The following is a 16504-nucleotide window of genomic DNA, read 5'->3' as shown; positions in this document are numbered from 1 at the left end:
CGCTTCGAGGGAAACAAGCAAAACGGCACAAGGCTACTGCTCAAAAAGAGGAAAACCCCACAAAACACACAAGTGGATGCCTGCTGCCTGGTTTTTAGGCTTCGTTTTTGACAAAGGGATGTCGCGCGAGAACATTTTCAATATTTTTTTTTTCTATCTAGAAAACTAAAAGTTTCCAAAAGATTTTCTAAAAAGAAGAGTAGATCGAAAATTAAATAAGATAAAAATGTACAAACTAAATCACTACCACCTTAAAAACAGAGGTCAGCACGGATATATTTCAAAAAACCACCAGGAATAAACTGCCTTCACCATCAACTCACCAAAACCCCACAGAACAACGAGCGGGGAGGAGTGCAACATAAGTCATAATACATACATACTACAAATGCCAACTGAATCGTGCCTCTGCTCTGATGGCTGACACTGATTTCTTAGAGGAATCCTCTTCTTTGCTGTTTTAAAATTTACGCCAGAACAAAATTATAATTAAAAATCTGATGAGAAAATCCCTCTAGCACACGCCCACTCAGCTTTACTTCTGGAAGTCTCACAAGTACAGTTAAATAATACAGAAACTGTGTGTGTCCCAAGGAGCAAGCCTCGGGGAATGGTTTTGTTTTGTGTCAGGGTATCACACACTGAAGCCTGTCACACCAACTTCAGCCATCTCAGGAACAAATAAAGACTGGAAATGCTCCTGCCCCTCTCAGAGACTATTTTGGAACATGAAAGAAATCTCTGTTCAAAGTTTGCAACTTTTTTCACTTTAGTTTTCTTTGTAAAGCTACGTGCCAGACATCCCACATGAACACAATGCAAACAGAAAAGCTGAACCTTCACATACGCCTCTATAAATACACATACAAATACATACGTGTGTATGCTTACACGTGTGTGTATGTACATTCTTATCTGCACTTACAGCCAGTCCCAAAGCGGCCGCCGGAGCCCCCCACGGCTCCAGGGGGGCGGGGGAAATCCCCAAACCTCTGCAGCTAAAGTTTTAAAAGTACAAGACGCAGTTACCGACTTGGTGGCTTACCTTCAGGCAGTGTCTAGACTGGGAAGTACGTACAACGTGAATGCAACGACTGCTGCCACAGAGGCCATACAACACCTCCGCTTGGAACGGCAGAGAAAACTCTGGTGTTTCACCATGCACAGAGAGTTTCAAAAAGAGACCGAAAAAAGCATCTGGCATCCTCTCCCCCGCCCCCGCCCCCTCACTCTCTGGTTGTTGGGGGTTAAAGGAGTTGATGGAGGAAGATTTATCGAGTGCTGCAGATGCCTGCCCGGGACCTCGCTGTTTCTGGCCTTCAGGAGGACTGGCGAGCAAGCCACAACACCCCGCGCAACACACTACAACAGTAAAGCGCAGATAAATCTACCCACTTTGAGCAAATAATGGCTTTGTGGCTGTCACCAAAATCTGCTATATCCAAGGGGCCTCCTCAGTGTCTGTGAGCATATCTCCCTCACCTACACCTCAAAAGTAGGCAAATGGAAGAAGAACCACCACCACATACCAAACCTTACACTGTACAAAGAGAGGAAAGGAACTGACAGAATTAGCAATGGGTGACAGAATACACCTTGGCAGCCAGTGCTGTGTGTACGGTTTTCTGTGGTGTGTGGGTGATGGCTTTGCAGCTCTGTAATGCAAGCCATACGTCACCATGCCCACCGCAAGAAGTCCAGCTGAATAGATGAGCTTTAATTTCCTTATTTTCTCACTTCTAACGAAGTCATTATCTCCCAAGACATGCTCAAAATACTTGGCACTGTTGCATACAATGTAAAATCAGGGACATTAGCAGGAGTATTAGCAAGATGTATTAGCGAGACAAACATCACTACCATCACAGAAAGTAAGGAGAGGTTAAGCCTGGCAGACAGGAAACCTTCCTGGTGCTAAAAATTTTCACAGAAAAAGAAACAGCTTAAAGCTAAGTTCCACAACTGCAAAAACAGCCACAGTGATGGGAAATGCCGCTGTTAGCTGGAAACCCTCAGCAGAGGCGTGGGGCTGCTCACACAACCTCCTGCGAGGTCCTCGGTGTCACCTCGCCTCTCCTACCTTCTGGGGGCGATGGGCAGTGGCCGGCTCACCAGCAGTGCGCAGGGGAGCGGAGCTCCGGCACGGAGAGCCTATGGGAGAGCACGGGTGTTGCGAGCATCAGGCAACTGGACAGGTTGTGGTGGCAAAAACATCCCTAATCCAGAGTTCCTCTGGAGATTTGAGGAGTTATTTTGATTTACACGTGAAGACGGGAAACTGTCTCAGCACTTAGAGGGGGAAACAATACAGCCAATTAACGAAGTGGGAGCAAGCGCAGGACTGCACTCAGCCTCGAACACCGGCGACAGTGGCTGAGGGCTGGGGACAAGGCGAGGTGTGTGCCAACACCGACCTCTCGCCTGCCAGCGCTGCAGTTCTCAGCTGGCTAAGGCCACTGGAGGAGGATCATTACAGGTGAAACACAGTCATGAAAGGCATGCAATACTAATCAGTAAGAATACTGGAAATACCAATTATATACATTAACAGAGTATGAAGGCAACCATTATAATCTTCCCAGGACTCGTCAGGCTGTGTTACAGATTGTGTGTGTATATACCTGCATATGTGCAGATACTGTCACAAGATTAATGGTCACTGTGATGGCATCACAGCCTAAGTTTTCTGTGCTCTTCAGTAAGAAACCTACAGATTACCTAAGGTGCTGCCTGCGTGCCTGTTCCGACAACGCAGCACTTGAGCCCACTTGCAGTTCAAACCTCCACAGCGAATCCTGTCCGCACCAGAAGGACACAGAGACGATTCTCTGCAGCAAAAGGGTCCCCGTTTCTCTAGAAGCATGCTAATTGTAGCCGAAGGACTCACAAAATGAAGTGTGTGCCATCCTGCTACATGCCTCTGAATGTCAGTTTTGCCTACAGCTTTGAAGCTCCAAACCACTTCCACTTGGAGATGCAGTAAACAGGAAAACACATAAAAAAGCATTAACAACAGGCCATTTTATTCCTCCTATCAGTCCATCTCTAGACTTTTATTCTGCTTTAAAATTCATTAATGTAAACTCTTATTTTTCCTGTGCTTACTCCACACACATATCTGCATGACTTATGTCCCTTTGTCGCCCTACTTAAACTTCACTTTTTCCCTTTTTAAACCCTTAAGTCCTTTGTTTTCAGTATATTCTCTATTGCATTTCTTAATTACTTAAAAATCTTGAACTTCTCCTTCAGAAGAATTAAATCAGTTTCCCATCAGTGTTCAAAAATTCAATGGCAATATGACAGTTTTTCCCCACCTGTAAGAAACCCGGAGAAAAAGGGACAAGGAAGAAAGATCAAACTGGTGACAGAAGTGGGAAAAAAAATTTCCTCTTATAACAATCAACAGAGCAGCAGAAAAAAGAGAAAAAAAGTGAAAAAGTCACCCAGAATATATGACCATGTAAGCATGGGCACTCTTGCAGAAAACCTAGTCAGCAATCCAAAGCCATGGGAAATTTAAATTAGAGCTAAGGTCCACAATAGCAGATAAATCTGTACAGATAAAAGGGCCTGCTCCGGTTGCAGGTATACTTAGTCTAGATCTCTTCAGATTTGCAAAGGAACTTTATTAGTTTTATTAATTTTTTTTTTTTTTTAAATAATCAAGAGATTCGAGTGTATCCACATTACACAGTAAAGAAGATTAAGTTTTTTTCTTTAATCAAAATATCCATATGCATGTGCTGCATCTTCCAAACGGTAGGTGGATTCCCACTGCTTATTACCGCTCCGGGGTGCATTCTGCTGTAGTAACTCATGCACAAAACACTCCTACTACATTTAAGTAACGTTAAGGTTCTAGCAAACACAAGCGAGAAGAAAGCCCCCCAAATCACAGGAAAAGCCCAAGCGTTCGCAGGGCGCAGTTCAGGGGAAAGCAAGCTGATAAAGGGTTTCAGCAACACATACACAAACACACAAAAATCGAACTGGGTGACCTCAACCTCCACGTTACAGGCAGCCAGCATGACCTGGCACCACTCTGTCCGTTCGCCCTTCCCAGGGGAATGCGCATGCAGCCCCCAGCGCCACGTCGGGCTCCGCTCTGGAGGAGGGACAGGACCGAGAGCCGCGGGCCCGTGGGCTCTGGGCAGGGCATAGCCAGGACACGGGCACAGCTCGGGCTGTGGACTGTGGACTCCCACCCTCTTCTGGAAGCCTCAACATCCCCAAGCTTCACTGCCAGCGACGCACAGCGTGGTCCCACGTGCGTGGCGTACCAGCCCACACGAACAGTACGGGCCACTTCCACACAAACGTTCCTTTTACACTGAGACGTCTTTGCCACTGCCTTTGGCACGACAGCTTCACCGGGGCCGAGGTGATCCCTCAGCTGGGGATGCTGGGCCACCACCGAGGTGAGATGGCCACAGCCACCGATGTGCTGTGTCCCGCCCACCGTCCCGGCGCCAAGCAGGGGCAGCAGCTGGTGGAGACGCAGCAATCCGCGTGCCACAGTGTGCTGTGAGCCGCCGCGCAGAACTGCCAAGAAATAAACCCGTGCTTCTTTGGGTTTTTTTTTCACAGTGAAATTTGTACATGGACCACACTAGCAAGTCCTGCTGCTTTTAAGAAAAACAGCATTTACCATTAGGCACTACTAATAAAAATATTTTAATTGCTAGAGTAATTTTCACCAATAAATCTTTTTTATTTTTGAAAGGAACTTTTGCTGAAATTTAATTCAGTAATTCTACACCTTAGGCATCCAAAAAGTACCGGGAAGTATGGCTCTTCAAATCATTTTTCTATGGCCTAACAAAATGAAAAATTTCTTGTTGACATTTTTGTAGAAAAAGTTAGTTGGTGCTACAACTATCAAGACTGAAGAACAAAAGCATACTATATTGTGCAGAGGTCGTGTTCAAAACTAGCTGTCAAGGGAAAGATTTTACTGTACTTTTTTGTCAGTTTAGAAACAAGCTTACACCTTTTCACCATTTAAAAATACACTGAGGGATTTGAATAACAGCACGGAGAGAGAAAAATAGAGATGTGGTCAGATTTTTGAATAGTTTCTGTAGTACCACACAGAGTTAAGAGAAAATTAAGTCATACACCAGAAGAGGCCATTTAAAACACTGGTAGTTAACAAAGCGTATTTCCTTTTTGAGCATGGCTGACAGAGATAAAACAATAAGCTAAATTTATCAGAGACTGCTATTTCTATATTGACTCCATAAGCTGTAGTTACTACTGCTGAATAGAAAACTCCTTCCTACATTATTTTTTGCGGAAGAGACAAAAATAAAATGCCTTCAAATTCATTTTTTTTCATTTTAGGCATGTATTTTTTTTATAGTTTCATTCATTAAATGTTCACATCCCCCTCCTTATTTTTTTTTTTCCTCCCAATTTACAGATGTATTTTTATTATGGTTTCTTTGACTAAATGAGAGGCTTGATTACTAAGGATAAAACTCAGTGCATAGCAAGAACTCTAAGCCTGGAAAACAAGATGGAAATGGATGCCAAAATGGAAAGCTGAAAAAACTGCCTGTGAACTCACACTTTATTTTATGTTCACTTTTTCTTTTTGTACAGGGCAGTTTTACAGGACAGTAAGAGCAGAAGTGGACATAAACCCCCACGCCTCAAGTGAAATTATTTCCCCCTTGGACGCTGGCGTCCATTCATAACTACTTTCAACACAGAAGATTAAAAATACTCCTACTTTACCAAATTCCAGAAGTCAATCTGTTAGGAAACACAAAAATTACTATTCAGACAGCTAGAAAGTCTTGTGATAAACAGATTTAAAAGTATCTCGTAACACCCTGTAAGCCTCAGCTGAGTTTTGTGCTTTCTGCTCCCAGTCTTCTGCTCTTTGTGTGTCTGAGGTTACCACCAGAGCCAAGTACTGCTTCTACGCAGTCGTGGAACAAGATGCTTAAACAAAAGCACCGTGTCACCCTTGGTACAGAGCGTCCCCATGGCCCAGGGCTGGAGCGAGCCCCAGCAAAACAGGCACTGTGCCTGAACAGAGGCTGCTCTGGGGACTGCCGCTGCGGAGCGAAGGACCCCTGGGACCCCCGAGCAGCACACATGGGAATCGCTCAAACTATGGCGTGCTGTGTCGCCGTCTGCAAATGTCATGAAAACGCGGACAGAGCTGCTGAGGAGGCTGCCCCAGGGCTGCTGACCTGCAACCACGAAGGGCCTTTGAATGTGAAGGCTCTTTACGAGGGCAGACCGATACCCAGCAGCTGGTACTTTTAAGAGCAACTTCTAGTGCCAGAGAGAGTATCTCTGACAATGCTCTTGTAAAAGCATCGCTACTGTGATAATAAGAAAAAAATCAGAGCAGAGAAAAAAAATAACCATTCCCTCTCTGGGAACCCGGCAGAGCATGTATGTTTTGGTTTTACAGAAACTTTGGATTAAAAAACAACTGCACACACCGCACTCCACCAACCTGCCAAGCCCAGAGCATGATCACATTAGCCTGTTGTCTCTGAGGACGGTACTGGGTGGGCAAAGGATGAAAGAGGGAGAAGATAAATTGTTTTCTGTACCCCTTAGTGGCCGAACATCAATGCTGCAGCTTTGAAAACTGTCTTTCAAACGCCGTGAGGGAAAAAAAAGGCAGAGATTAGGATTGCAGCTATACATGGGAGAGGAAATATGTTAAAAGGAAGCTTTTAATGAAGAAATGGATGAAAGACTTCCAACTACAGGAGATTAACGTTCTTATCATATATACTCTCACTGCAAAGTGGAGGAAAGGGGTGGGAGGAGAGAAACCTCCTTCAAAGACCTGGAAACTCTCCGACACCAAAAATTAATTCAGTACATTTAGCAGAGTTTGTAACAATTCTCTTTGCACACTTTCTTCTGGACTCTAAATGTTTTAAAAAAAAATCAGGTAAATCACACCAAACACCTAGATTTGCTGAATTACCAATTTTTTAAAAGCCACGAGAAGCGGGTAAGACCCTTTTTGCAAATTAACAAGCAGCAGCAGCAGCATGCACTTTTCCAAATGCCACGCAAGGAAACCCACAGATGACCAGGTGGAGGCAAGTAACACATACAAGTTTGTCGTCGCTGTCTTTCAGCTTGGCCGACCGCCTGCAATCTTAGTGCCGCCTTTGCTTCCAGGCTATGCAGAATCTCACCACAGAAAAACAAAGTCAGAGTAAGGAGGGACAGAGTCAGTTCGGACACAGTAAGTGCTTTGCCTGATACTCCTCTGTGTGAAACAAAAAAGCCAGCGCCCATCTTCATATTCCAAATAATGAAAGGTTGACAATCAGCTGTAGTTGCTGAGAGACCAGCAGACGCACAACGAAAAGTTGGATTTTACAGAAATAAGGGAACAAACACGGTTTTGCTTGACATGATATTAGACGAGCAAAAATAAAAAGTGAAAGGCATCTAAAGCCATTTGGAAAGAGGGCAGAAAGGGAGGAAAAGTTTTCGGCTGTGTACTGAACAGCAGTGTTTGTGGACCAGCCATAACTTTCAGGATGTCAGCTGAAGACAGAAGGGTACAGGTGAATCGCGATTTACCATCAGGAACCAGAGCTCACTTCCCAAGGCAAAGGGACATCTCCTTCCGCCACAGCAGACGCTGGTGACTGAAGCGAGAAGGTCGCATGGGGAGAAGACTCTGTGCTGGAGGCATCAAAAAGCATTATTTGTTCACAGAGAATATTAAAAATAATAAGGCCATTAGACAAGAGCAGGGCAGGCAATGATAGATGTAGAGGAGTTAACAGAATGAAGAGGCATGCCTAAGTCCTTTCCTTTAGGAGTTACTTCTGACTCCAGTGGAACCTCAGCATCCCCATTTCAGGGACTCAGACATAAAAACAGACCCATCAAATGACTGACACAACCAGCTACTCATAGTCAGAGAATAGTTCACGTTTCAGTTTCCTTTTTAATGTGAAGCAAACTGGACACTAGACACACCATGACACTGTCACAGGGAGTTTTGGGGGATGAGGGAAAGGAGAAGGCTTCACCAGTCACTATACTCTATGTCCATTCTTACCGATACTACAAGCCCTGAAATAGTAATTTACATACTGTGTAGTCACCTAAGTACTTCATCTCGTTCTTTAGAAACCCTGAAAACAGAACTGTGCACGTCTCAAATTAATTTAAATGAATTAACAGAGAATATCTTTGAGAGAATAATTTGCCAATACGCATATTTTTTAAATGCATTTCTTCTTTTGGATTTAAAATGTTTATGTTTATATTTCAGCAAAGGAGTCCTTTATAGAATTGGAGTTCTATAAATTGCATAAGCTCAATAAACAAATTATGGTTACTTTACATTAGGAAGATTTATGGCTTTTGTTCCCTAAAACTATTTTGATGCTGTTTTGGCTTTTCATGATATACACACACACCACCAATTTATTTTAAGCCTGTGTCTTTGCATCCCCATCACCATACACCTTAGAAACAGAGCAGCTGAACCAGCATGCCAGAACTACCTGAATAACATTCACTGGAATTTGGGACACAGCTGAGAACCAGGGGTCTGACCGGAGCCCAGCCCTGCGGTACCCTCTCCGCCCCAGATGTGTGCCTGCGTCGGGGCCAGCACCAGGGCACGGCACCTTGCTCTGCCCGTTGTGTACAGCAGTCAAACGGACCATCATTAACCCGTTCACAGCTGGAAAAAATGCACAAAGTGTAAGGCTTTCCACCAAGTCGTACATAAATAAAAAGGCAACAGCTAAAATGAAGAGAGATGTGCGCGTACAACTAGCACCTGCTCCCAAACGGCTGCGCGTGCCTGATGCATGTTCCGTACGTAGCACAGCTCCAGGCGTGAGGCTGCTGTTGGCAAAATCACTACTGATGTGAGGCAAGGCGCAAGAAGGGGCTTTGAAGAGGTTCTGATGCAGCTTTGAGAATAAAAATCAGAGTAGGAGAAGAACGGTTATGTTTATGAGCCTCTTGTGTGACTGTCCGTGACATCCCATTCCAGCATCGCAAAAAAATGTTTACATCCCCCACATTAAATGAAACAATTTTAGTTCTGAAGAGTATGACAAGTTTATACAGCGCGGGAAAAGTCTGCTCCTGTTACCTGCTTTGAATGTGGCTTGCTTATTGTCAACACCTATGAATATATCTATATGAATAAGAAACATTACTACATTTGTCACAAAACCATACCATAAGTTAGCAAAACTGTATCCTGACACTGACCTCCCGTATTGATTTTTAAAAGCCTCTCTCAGTTAGCACTGGCACACCTTCACTAGAACAGCACAGAGAACGAAAACATGAATTTTCACGTTACACCTAGTAAGCATAATTACTCTGATAAATTAATTACAGAATGTTTCCCAAAATGTGTATATGTAATTTTGAAACATGCTTAAAATCTCGAGCACTGTTTAAACACTTTTCTATCTTCTGTTTTTTTTGCGTAATCTTTAGCACTACCATCAGCAATTTTGGTACATAAATCCAAGGAGATACACAGAGTAAACTGAACAAAAGAAACCTAATTCCAGGTCATCTGCGTGCCCAGCAGTTATAAGAAAAGTAGACGCTACCCAGAAAACGTATTAACTGCGCTATGGACAAACTGAATTGCTGTTACAGCAGTCACCACACAGCACCAAACATTTGCTCCCCAACAGGCAGAATAATTTAAGAAAAAGACAAGCTAATTAGCTCTAGTTTCAAAGAAAAGCACAGGATATGAAAATACAAAAAGAAAGATATTAATGAAATTTAGCAACTTCAAGTTAATTCCTAGAAACTGCATTTTAAAAGATTTTTAAGGAGAAAAAAATCACATAAATTCCAAATATAACGTGGCTCTCCGGGGTTCTGGCACGGCAATTGAATGCTCTGCCACTCTTCTGGTACTGTGCTGGAACAGGGATAGTGTTTCTTAAATCTCTGAGGCTTGGGCAAGCACACCACCTGAGATTGAGCACGCTTTACGGTCTGTTTAGCAATGGACTACGGATAGCTATGCAAAAACATACACAAGAACAACTCTAAGCAAAAGTTATTGAACATTTATGGGCAAGAAACAGGTGTTTTACCAGAAAAGAAGGCAAAGACAATTTCTCAGCTTTCCCCTCTCAAACAGCTTAGTAGCAGCATGTGAACAGGAGCACTGTTTACTCGGCCACCCTGAGGAAAAACTTCACTAGTATCAGCCTTCAGATCAGAGCTGCAGAACGTTTCATTTCCCTGCACCCAAACCCACCTCATTTACATGTGCGCCAAGTAAAATTATGGTATACTTCTTTTTTTAAAATTAAGAAAAAAAAAAAAAAAAAAAGTCTTGCAAAGGTTGCCGGTGCTGCAGCTGATCCGGCTAGCCCTGCCACTGAAGCAGCCTTCTCTCAGACTGGCAGGGGACGCTGTTTCTGGACGTGATCTTTGTGCTTCGGGAAACCGGTGGGCAAGAAATAAGCATGGCTGATTGTCTAAGAGAGTTTTTATATCCTGGTGATATGGTATGTGTTACGTAGTATGACTATTACAAACACGTATCTAAAATCTGTCAAACTAACCATCATGTTTACTAACTTTCTGCATTGTACCGTGGAAGAATATTTTGCAAAATACCAAAATGTTGGATGTTAGTCTTAGTGGTTGGGAATCTTTCTGAATTATTCAGTGCAGAATCCATACAAGAAGTTACAGTAAATTTTAGCTCAGCAGCCCAAACTGCCAGACTGTTGAAGTGGTTACAGAATCTGCATCTTGAAGAAGAACCAGCTCAGAAGGTCTCCCCTCCATTCCCTGCCCTCTCCTGTCACAGTTCGTCCCTTTCCTGAGCTGTAACTTCTCTGGTCTGGCATACAGCGAAGCCTTAACGAGCACTGGTGACTGCACTGCTGAGAGGCAATGAGGCAAGGCAGACAGGGCAGGGGGGCAGAAATGTCATCATGTGAGAAGAGGAATGACACTACTCCCTGCGTTATGAGCACTGATTACTTTCCTACCCTGCAGCACTTTTCAGCAAACTTTTTATTGTTACGCAGTTCCTACCTCTGATTTTCTTTATGCCTTTAGTCCTCAAACTTTTTTTCTGCCTACTTTGTTTACAATAAGAAACCATTGTATTCCCTCTTTATTTTACCGCCCTTCACCCTGCAACTTCTTGTACGCTCTCAGGAATACAAAATACACAGAAAGTTATGAAGTTCACAACGTTAATCACTCTGATACTACTTCTGAATTTCTACCAGCAAAAATGCTGTCTTTCCATATATGACACTACTGAAATAATGGTATTGAAATGGTATAAATAAATGGCTATTTCCTTCACCGTAGTTTTGCACCCATCATTACACACTCCAATTTGCTTTCTGTTTATCTTTCTTTACAAACATTGGCTTCAGTATCCTTGCAGACAAATCCACATACAGAAGAATAAACAAGCAATTAAAATTAGTACTAACCTTCACTGACAGGAGTTGCATAGCCTTCAAGGTTCAACATTATATCTTCATCTCTGTCATCTGCACCGGCTCCCAAAAGCATCCAGCTCTCGACATTATCATTTTCAGACATCAAGCTCTCCTCCTCTGAGCTATCATCTATTACCAACACATCTTGGATGGCATGAGCTCTGGCAGAACTAACTGGGTCAAGCTTCCCACTAGTGCTTTTCCTTTGCCCCGAGATGTCAGTGCCTGATCCAGCAGGATACAGGGTATTACATCCAGCAGCTTCGGCCTGATTTGGTGTGGAAGATCCTGGATGGATATGTATTTTACCTTGAGCTAAAGAGCTTTTCAACTTCTTTGCTTTGCTTTTGTAAACACTGTCTTCATCTGGTGTATCAGACAAGACGATGATCTCAGGATCATGTGAAAGCTGAGCACCACAACCAATGAATTCAGTGACTTTCTTGTCTTCAGGCTGTTTCTCAGTTAGAACTGAACTATGACCCGTGCCTCCCGCAACATCATCTTCTTCATCCATTTCCAGTGTGCTCATTTCTCCAAGATTCTGGGAATAGTGGATCTGGCTATAGAGATGAAATTCCACCTCGCTATCAACACTCTGCTCACTGGATGACTCCTCATTGTAAAGTTCATCTTCGTACACTTCTGTATCCTCATCATCTTCATATCCAACAAACATTCTGGAAAGTGAATAGTCTGTATCTACAAAAAATACAAGAGGTTATATGAGAATGGTCATGAATGTATGCCAAAACCCATCTTTTAGATGATACCTTTGGTCTTTCTGAAATTGCTAAGGTTAGTCATAGAGGTCTGCATATGGAAGATAAACCTGAGTGGACTTAACAGCTACAACAATCGATGCTCAAATCCATAATAAAGCAACTTAAGCATGCATCTGGTTTAATCTTAACTGCTACTTTAACCTCAACTACTTTGGCTTCTAAAAGTTGCACTTAACGTGCTCTCAGCCTCCACAGCTCCTCTCCATTAGGGTACCTGCATGGCTCTGGAGCCAAATGAGTGTCTCAATCCGAGTTTTGATCGTTACGCCAACTAGGATTAATTCTGGGTACTTTGCAACTTGTTTTACTAAGTAACATCTTGTATACATACCTGAAAGAGCAGGGAAGGAACATTCATCAATATTTGACAGAAGTAGCCTGGAGCCTAACTACACCTGGGCTGCAGAGCCACCTGAAGTGGCACTTCAGAATTTAAAGAAGATATGCCTGCAGTCTCTGCCCATCTCTGTGCTGCTATCGGTTAAACAATAACTATCTACAACCTTTAATGGCCTTTTTGGTGCATCTGGGACTAAAGCCCCAATTCCCCTTCTCATGTACTCAGCAATACGGCTCTTTAAACAAATATGCCGTAAGAGCCATAAGAGTCCCATAAGAGAACATGGGACAAAGTGCACCCTCAGGAAGTTTGCAGATGATGGAGAACTGGGAGTGTTTGATACACCAGATGGTTATGCTGCCATTCAGAGGTACCTCAAGGGGCTGAAGAAGTGGGCAGAGAGGATCCTCGTGGAGGTCAACAAAGGTAAATGCCAAGTCCTGCACCTGGGAACGAGACATGCTGGCAGCCCACTGCCTGGATAGCAGTTTTGCAAAAGAGGACCCGGGGATGGGACAAATTGACCATAAGCTAATACAGTTCTGGGAAAAAAAGCATCCCGGGCTCCTGAAGAGCAGGGTGAGGGAGGTTATCCTTCTGCTCTGGTCAGTGCTCACGAGACCTTATCTGGTGTGCTATGTACAGCTCTGGGCTGTCCAGTGCTAGGAAAGATGGACATACTGGAGTCAGTGCAGCAAAGGGCCACTAAAATGATTAAGGGATTGGAGCACCTGTCATACGAGGCCAGGCTGAGACAGCTGGGACTGTTCATCCTCGAGAAGAGGCGGCTCAGGGGGATCTTATCCTTGTACATAAACACCTGATGGGGGGAGGGAGTAAATAAGACAGAGCCAGGCTCTTCCAAGCGGTGTCCAGTAACATGACAAGAGGCAGCAGACACAAAAAATAAAACACAGGAAATGCCACTAAACATAAGAAAAAAACCTTTTTACTCTGTTGCCCAGAAAGGCTGTGGAGCCTCATCCTTGAAGATGTTCAAAACCCAGATGGACATGGCCCTGAGCAAACTGCTCTAGGTCATCCGGCATTGAGTCAAGGGGGTGGGATGAGGCAACTGCCAGAGGTTCTTTCCAGCCTCAACTATCCTGTGATCCCAGCCCAATGGCAAGTGTCTCCAGAGCTCACTACCTGTTCCCTAGCCAGACAGCAAATCCAGAGACCTTCTCCAGTTACTGTGCCTAATTCATGGGATACATTATTTCATTTACATTGAAGAGGGGAAAGTGAATACTTTCTCTGAAAAGTCTATCTTTATTTCTGTGTTACAGTTACTTCCTAGGGCCAAAAAAAAAAGCCAACAAGCTTTTTTAGACATGAAAACTGTCAGAGGGAGTTCAGTCTTTTAGGTGTGGAAGGAAGGGGCCCAGTATTGTTTGAATTCATATACTGATACACAAGCACAAAAATTTAGATTTGGAAGCCTTATACGTAAGAAATTTGTGCGATGATGGTATTTAAAGAACCCGAAGGCTCTTATTATGACAGCTTTCTGTGCACACCCTGCAAAAGTCCTTTCCTGATCATGATAGATTTGACCTCATTTGTATCCCTGTTATACCAGAAGTCCAACTAAGGAGGAAAATGTTTTTCCCACAAAAATAAACAAAGCAAAACTACATAAAATATGAGTGCACAAGTGAGAAAATACAATGCTCAGTGACAATTCATGTGCTGTACCCTTTTGGTTTTAGCCTTGCAGTGGATCAGCATACATCATTCAATGTCGCCTACACAACTAAAGACGTCACTTTGGTCATGGCCAGCTGAGATCACGTCCAAAGCAGAACCCTACTCACCCACCCACGTACTCAGCTCCGCTATCTCCTAATACACTCAAGTCGGTTTCTAACCTACAAATACAGCCCTAAAACTTAACAAGTGGAGGTTACAGAATCCGCTTCAAAAGCTCTCCTATCCACACAGCGACTATAACCTCCTGGAAACTTTTACACCTGGCAACAAAAAACTCTAGGTAGCAGCACAATGCATGTAGCAATAACCTCAGGATAACGTGGATATATCTGTACCTGCTGGGCTCTGCCTCTCTCATCCGGGTGCTTAGGTAAATATAATATCTATTATGCCAAACAAAATATGAAAGAATGAGGTCAGAACTTGGTGGTAATAGACACAATAAACCTATTTCATACCAGTATTTAGGTTTGGATGACCTATATACAGGTGAAAAAAAGTAAAATGCTGGTCGCCTGAACGGTTGTAGGTAGTAAAAAAATAAGACATAAAAGCACCTGACAGACCAAATGAAGCACCCACACTTAAAACATTTCTCTGAACTTGATGTGGGGCCACCCTTTCAAACAGCTCTTACTTAGCCTGTTCCCATCCACAGGATGAGAATAAAACCAGAGCTGGCTCCAGTCAAGCACATTTACAGTATTAAACTGTGGTTATGGGATGTGTGACAGAGAGACCTTCAGTAACGTTGGAAATGAAAGAATTCCCCTAAAGTATGGCATAATTTTACTGATACTTGCACAGCCAACTGAATTCAATCACTCTTTCCTTCCTGTTCTGTCACCCATAAAGTTACACAAAGTAAGTACATGACCATTGCTGAAAATATACAGCTAAACAAGACTGCTGGATCTCGACTGTCAAAGAGCATCCAAGGAGCTGACTCACTGACACTTCATAACAAAGACAAGAGTAAGATGAGGCAGCACGAAACCACACTTACTTTGATGTATCCTCCCCAGAAGCTCAGGTCAAACAAGAGCTTCTCCTCTCAGGTCCACACACAACTGGAATGACGAAGGACGTTTCCTCTTGCTCAGCATGTGTAACAGGCCACTGGGAAACAAGAAACATCAAACATCCGCATCACAACACAGTCTGAAGATATCTGGTTCCACTGTTCACCATCCTCAAACTCAGGCAACAGCTATGCCCCACCTCTTAACCACAGAGTGAGAAACACCTGTTTCAGGTGTTTGGCATCAAAGCACACAAAAACACGGCCTCTAGGAAAGGGAAGAGGACTTCAGCAGACAAAGTTTTTCTGGTTTTCAGATTGTCAGCTCTTCAGGTTGAAGCAGTCTCTTACCGTATTAATACTGATACTCAAATGGAGAAAAACATATCTGACTGCCAATCTTTGGCAATTCAGGCTTCCTTTCACCAGTGAAAGGTTTTGACTATGGGCAATCATCCTTCTTGCTACTAGCTAGACTCTGACAAAGACATCCCTCGTATCTCAGTGTGAAAACCACATTAGAAATAACAGTCCTGCACAGACTAGCTGATTGGATAGGTAACACAGGCTGCAGAGAGCATAACACACTGACGCATCATACTTTGAACTGTCCTGCTTTACTTTTAAAAAAACCCCAAACTTCAAACCCTAGGCCTGTCCCTTCATCAAGAGGAATCCTATTCCTACCTGAACCCAGAGCACAACTTTCCTCACAAGTACCTGACTGCCTCTCTGGTAGGCACTAAGTAAGAACAGTTCAGGTAAAGGGCTAATGATGTTAAAAGGAAATTAAAAAATCACAGCTATCTGAATGTCTTTTAACCACTTCCGAACAAAACTCCAGATGGCTATAGTTAGAAATGGCAGGAGATCATTTTCCCAGATCATTTACAAAGCCGGCTTGCCAGCATGTTTTGTCCAGTCCATTAAAAAATCCAGCATCCCACACTTGATAAAGTAACAGAAGTTGGCAGCAGCACAGCGCAATCAGAAGGGAGGTGCTGATGGTGACTTGCAGGGAGAAAGAGCACAAACAAGTTAATCAGAACACCCACAGCAACTTTCAAGCTACATGCAGGCAGCTACTTTCTCAGCCAAAATTCCAAAGCCACTTGGGACACAAGCTAAGTGCAAAAGGGGCTTTGCATACGTGGCAGTAAGATGCCCAGGCCAT

At 43.5% G+C, this 16504-nt stretch overlaps 1 protein-coding gene across 1 annotated transcript in view; it reads right to left on the bottom strand.

Moving 5' to 3' along the window:
• ZCCHC7 (zinc finger, CCHC domain containing 7) overlaps positions 1 to 12150 on the bottom strand; it is a 110215-nt gene extending 98065 nt beyond the window's left edge. Inside the window, exon 1 of the mRNA XM_009880549.1 lies at positions 11463 to 12150. Within this exon, the coding sequence (XP_009878851.1) occupies positions 11463 to 12150 (688 nt within the window). The remainder of the gene's footprint in view (positions 1 to 11462) is intronic.
• Between the last annotated feature and the right edge of the window lie 4354 nt (positions 12151 to 16504).

Source organism: Charadrius vociferus, unplaced genomic scaffold (genome assembly GCF_000708025.1).
Source record: "Charadrius vociferus isolate BGI_N301 unplaced genomic scaffold, ASM70802v2 scaffold633, whole genome shotgun sequence".
NCBI classification, from domain to species: domain Eukaryota; kingdom Metazoa; phylum Chordata; class Aves; order Charadriiformes; family Charadriidae; genus Charadrius; species Charadrius vociferus.
The sequence above is the reverse complement of the archived record's forward strand: the minus strand, read 5'-3'. Positions and strand labels throughout refer to the sequence as shown.